Source organism: Pangasianodon hypophthalmus, chromosome 1 (assembly GCF_027358585.1).
Source record: "Pangasianodon hypophthalmus isolate fPanHyp1 chromosome 1, fPanHyp1.pri, whole genome shotgun sequence".
NCBI lineage: Eukaryota > Metazoa > Chordata > Actinopteri > Siluriformes > Pangasiidae > Pangasianodon > Pangasianodon hypophthalmus.
The window spans coordinates 17,555,628-17,561,283 of record NC_069710.1 but is presented as its reverse complement, the minus strand read 5'-3'; the positions used below and the strand labels follow the sequence as shown (position 1 = coordinate 17,561,283).

At 38.9% G+C, this 5,656-nt stretch overlaps 1 protein-coding gene across 1 annotated transcript; it reads left to right on the top strand.

Annotated features, from left to right (window-relative positions):
* Nucleotides 1-537: 537 nt before the first annotated feature.
* Nucleotides 538-3,203, top strand: id4 (inhibitor of DNA binding 4). Its single transcript, XM_026926070.3, has 3 exons — nucleotides 538-1,058; nucleotides 1,432-1,498; nucleotides 2,529-3,203. Exons 1-2 carry the CDS (start codon nucleotides 759-761, stop codon nucleotides 1,477-1,479), a joined length of 348 nt encoding a protein of 115 aa, XP_026781871.1. The 5' UTR covers nucleotides 538-758; the 3' UTR covers nucleotides 1,480-1,498; nucleotides 2,529-3,203.
* Nucleotides 3,204-5,656: the final 2,453 nt, after the last annotated feature.

Sequence of the window (5,656 nt, the reverse complement as noted above, 5' to 3'; positions counted from 1 at the left end):
ATTAAAAAATAGGATGCCTAAGACTTTTTAAAAGAGTATATATATATATATATATATATATATATATATATATATATATATATATATATATATATAGAGAGAGAGAGAGAGAGAGAGAGAGAGAGAGAGAGAGAGAGGGGGAGATAGAGAAAGAGAGGAACACATTAGTTTGCAGAATTTTTGGTCTAATATTATAATTATAATTCCTATAATTAAAATGTCACGTTTGTCCACTTTTTAGCCTGCAACTGGTCCATGAACAAAACCATACATAAACACAAGCGAACACACACACACACACACACACACACATTCCACCCAGTCTCTCTCCATGTGCTACAGACCCACCGCAGTTTAGAGACCCGCCTTGTTCCAGGTCTCCGTGCTCCATCACTCTCATGGGGGGAGCGCTGTGATTGAGCGCCTTCTTCTCCAGGACTGTGTGTGTGCGTGTGTGTGTGCGTGCGCGCGCGCGCGTGTGTGTGTGTGTGTGTGTGTGCAGTGGCGGCGCCGCCTCCTTTTTCTCTCCTATAAATGCACAGCGGAGACACATCGGCTCCAGACGGCCCGCGCCTGAGTGAATGGAGCAGGAGAATGGCAGCAGAATAACGCTTCCCGTCTCTTCTCGTGTTCCTGTAGTTCAGTGTTATTTCTATACCGATAAGCGAGACGCGAGCTGACTCTTTCCGATTTCTCACTCTTCTTCTTCTTCCTCTTCTTCTTCTTCTTTTTTTGCAACATTTGCCTTGAATGAGAAGATGAAGGCTACTATTCCGCCTCGGGCCCGGAGGGACTCGTGTAGCTGCGCTGCTCTCTCGGCCGAGCCGGATCTGTGCTGCCTCCAGCACGACATGAACGACTGCTACAGCCGGCTGAGGCGCCTGGTGCCCACCATCCCTCAGCACCGGCGCGTGAGCCGCGTGGAGATCCTGCAGCACGTCATCGACTACATCCTGGACCTGCAGCTGGCGCTCGAGCGCACCGAGCACAGCGAGCACAGCGGGACGTGGCCGCGCAGCTCCATCCGCGCGCCGCTCTCCGTCCTCAACACAGAGCAGGTGAGCAGCCTGCAGCCTGCGCGCTCCGGCTTTGTCCTAAACCACACTGCTCAGCTGCAGCACTGTGTCACGTGCATCCAGCTTCATTTCCATCCTTTAAAGCGTTTTATTTTCCATCGCCTCATACGCCACATCGCGCAGAGCGTGTTCAGCCTGCAAGCGGCCTGTGCGTTTTCTTTCTTTTTCTCTTTTGTCCGGTTTAACGCATGACACATGTCCATTGTTCATGCTTCCAAGGGAATAAAAAGTAGTATTATTTAGAGCAGGGCGCATACGCAGGAATTAGGCACCTTGTCTGAATATTGTGGCCTTTCTGTGTTAGAGGACAGAGAGAGTGCACCTGTTTACCTGTTTGCTGTTTACCTGTTTTCAGAGGACGCCAGTTGTCAATAAGCAGGAGGACACGATTCTGTGCCGCTGAAATGCAGCATATCGCAGTGGTGAGTATGTTATTTGTAAATACTGAATATTTGCACACGTTTTCTTATTAGTGAGAATGGGTTGACTTTCCTAGAATCAATAACCAGTAGATGATCATGGTAGTATTATTCACAGTAAGAAAAATGACACAGATATACAGTGTGTTATGAATGTAGCACTGAGGATTATTATTATTTTATTTATTTATTTTTAAAAAAAGGAGTGGCATGACATTGAAAAAAATTGAAAACATTCCCATTATGTATAGTGCATTAAAACTACATGGACTATAGAATAGCCTGTTTCAACAGAATAACCGAAATGATATCTCCAGAAATATTTCATTTACATTAAACTCCAATTTTACTGAAAAACATTTTCCAGATTGAGTTGTTAGCTTCCTCTTCCATCCTTTACTCCAACATACTGTACACTGATGAGAAATTCACCAGCTATGAACTAATTTCAGGAACAAGTTTAAACCTGTGACAGCAATAGTGTTATAAATAAATCCCTGTAATAGAATTCACAGTAATAACACTCATTTTTCATTCAGCTCTAATACCAGCTTTACACAGCAAGAAGCACGATAGTGAGAAATATGAAATTAAAATAAAGGTGCACTGATATTTAATTGTGATTATCGATATTATCTATCATTAATTTAAGTGAATCTGAAGATTGTATTCTGTGCAACGGTGTGTTTTATATCTACTAGTGGTCTCAGTGTAAGATATTTGAGCAGTGGTGGCACTTGGCTGCAGCTGTACTTTGTGCAATAACTGTCCCTGGTGTAGCAATCTCACTAACGGAGGGTTAAATCAGTGGCTCGAAGGTGAAGTATCCAGACTGGTTTGACTGCAGCTGTGTGTGTGTGTGTGTGTGTGTGGACAGAGAGACTAGGAGCTGTGGACTGTGTAGTGCTATGCTTGTTGTCTGAGCAGGTTTGTTTTGGGTTGTTGATCAAGCGTGTTCTCTGTTTTGTCGGTGGCGCCAGTCAGTCTGCAACACGCCGTTCACACACCCCCTCTATTCATTCACTTCTCACAGGTGTGCAGGGAGCCCATCCAAAGCCAAGCCAAACTTTGGCAGTGAATCCGACACACACCAGGCCCAACGTGGGATTGCAAAGCAGTTCTGAAACTAATGGCTTCTAAACCATAATTTATAAACATTTCAGTGTTAACTGTCAGTGATGGCTGAGGCAGCCAGTGTTCTTCTCCGTTCACTCTATTTTCTGTCAGTGAAGGAAATGCTGAATTTGGATAAAAGATAAAGAATTTCTCTTTATTTCTCTCTCTCTCTCTCTCTCTCTCATATTTCCTCAGTGGTAAGATTTGGCATTTGACCACACCAGGAAAAAGCTTGTCTAATTTTTACTAAGAATCTTCACACTGTAAAGCTTTACAGTACATTGAAAGTAACATTGAAAGTTAAAATTTTGACATCTATTGTTAAAAATAGATGATTTGTTTTAAACAGGGATTTCCCTGCAATTGAATTGTTTAATATTGTAAAGAAAGCAAATACATGTTGACAAATAATCCTGTATATAAAAAAATAGGATGTTCTATAATTGTATGTGTAAGAAAATATCTATATGCTATTGTAATTATAAGATATTTTTATTGAAAGGTTTTGTTTTGTAAATATTGTGTTTTCCATAAGTGTAGTGAAGAAATACATGATTGTTCTGCTAATAAAGATCTCACATCATAAAGCTAATTATGCTTTCTCTGTCATGTTTATGTGCATTATGTAAAAAGTGAATTATGCACAGCTATAAAAGTCTTCACATTTTGTTTTTTTTTACACATTAGAATTTGAATCAGGAATTGGAATAATGTGTCATAAATAAATATATTCAATCTTTTCAAAACTGTTCACAGTGAATACATGATTTAAATTAGTATTTATAGTACATTAAGCTAGCCAGGAAGACGTGTTTTGGAAAAACTTTATAAATTGACTATTTTTCATGGTACATTGTAGGTTTTTATTTTATATAGATGAATTTTTATTCATTTTGCATTCATATGAGCATTTTGATGACATAATTCTTTCCTTTTTTCTCAGAAATGAGATCAACATGCTCTCACATTTGTTACAGTTTGCACTTCTCAAGATACCACAGGTTAAGGTTAGGGTTAAATGTGGGGTGAGCTTTTTCCCTTTTCTTAGAGCTTCATTTGTGTGAAGTTGAATGAAATCCAACCACGTTGCCTTTGTTAGCTTGAATTTGTACAAATTTGTCCTGTGGATAGGTTATTGTGAAACTGTTTAAAAAAGTACATACAGTACAGTTGAACAGAATTCATTAGAGATGGGCAAAAATTACTGTCCTCTTTTCTGAGTGATCAGGTGTCAGTGGTGTTCATCACTTTTCTGGTGGGCATCCTCACCCTACACAAAAACATGACAGCTTGTAATAATGACATCACTGTCTCAGTGCTTACATTAGTGATCTAATGTGGGAAAATCCTAAATACAGACTTAAATCTTGTTCAGGCAAAAGTGGAGCTCTTGATATAAAGCTACTTGTAATTAAAATATATAAAGTATTCCAGTGCTGGCTTTCAGATGCATTTTATTACATTACTTTGTGTTCCATTCTTATCAAAATCTAATTTTTATTTAAATAAAAACAGCTTTTCAGATGCATGCAATTACATTATACCATTCATTTCCATTCTCTTCTTAAATACAGTGATGGGCCTCTCTTGAATGTCACAAGAGTTTTACTGGAAATACTGATCTATATATTTGCATTTTTACATGAATGAACATGCTGTATAGTATGTATAGTATGTATGAATAGTATGTATGTCAATTTCTGCACATACAGAAATAATGCAAAATATCCCTGACATATGGCCTTTTATTTTCATCATATTTGCTCTTGGCACTCAGTTATTTTACCACTGGAAATGCACCATATGAATACACTGCATTACCTCACTATGCATTAGCTTCTGGGAGAAGTGAATGATTCATGTATAGCATTGTACTTAATTCGGTTGAATTGCATGTTGCGAACTACTGGGTGTGCAGGTTTTTTCTCTCAACTGTGCCCTCTAATGGAATGATCTGTTCAGGATCTGAATGTTAAGAACGGCGGATTTTTCCACTGTGTGCTCCTCCTGTAACATAAACACATTATTGAAAAATAGTACAATAAATACAACATTAACACTGTCATAATTAAACAGCCATGATAATCAGATATAGTGAGCTTCGGTTATCTTTATACACAATGAGCACAGAATCTTTGACATGAAGAATTTCAGGTTTTCAAATATGACCAGAAAGAAACTCACTTTAATTCAAATTAAAAGAGCCTATAGGGGGTTTCCTGACAAGTAAAAAAAATACATGAATAAAACATAATGATACAGCACCTCCTAGTCTTTAAAAAAAATCCACATGTTCACTGAAGAAACTTTATTTTAGTGACACTCTGCCTTTATCATTGGGCCTGTTAGTCTCATCAGAGCCTACTGGGGATTTCATAGATTTCATAGATGATGTTTAATTATCTGTTATCTAATTTATGATAAAGAATATCTAAAGTGTATCTTGATCTTGTAAGAGACACCACAAGCTTTCCTAACTCACTCATATATAAAATGCACAATTCTCCGTTATGCAGACTACTACTAGTAATCTAAATCAGAATTAGTTCCTATGATTATGATCTGTCTCCCAAAATCACCGTTGCCATTTAATTTTAGGTTTTCATGAGACCGATCAGGCAAGATAAGGTAGAGTAAAATGGTGTATTACTTAATGAAATCAACTTGTGTATGTATAGGAGCCTTTATAGGCCTGTCTCTTTGTTTGAGGCTGGCACACCTGACTGCCTCTGTCTCGCTCTCTCTGGTGGCGTTCCGTCTGGTTGTGTATACTGAAGAGGGGGATCGTGGGAAATGATCACATCCTGTAAGATAAGAATAGACTTCGGAGCCTTGCTGGTCAATTGCCGCAGAGCAGCCGTCACACCAAGATCAACAGCTTGGAAATGTTTTCAGGCGACGTTGTTTTTTACCAAGCAGTCCAGGTTTGCTGTTGTAAAGTCGATGATTGTTTGAACAGGTGTGTGAATGTGTGTGTGTGCATGCATGTGTGTGTACTGCAAATATAACAGAAAGGATGATCCGGACACCTTATTGAAACATGAA

Bases quoted from the DNA above. Each gene is read 5' to 3' on its own strand.
- id4 (XM_026926070.3), top strand. From the start codon at position 759: ATGAAGGCTACTATTCCGCCTCGGGCCCGGAGGGACTCGTGTAGCTGC. The intron at 1,059-1,431 runs GTGAGCAGCCTG...ACCTGTTTTCAG, and splicing joins CCGTCCTCAACACAGAGCAG to AGGACGCCAGTTGTCAATAA.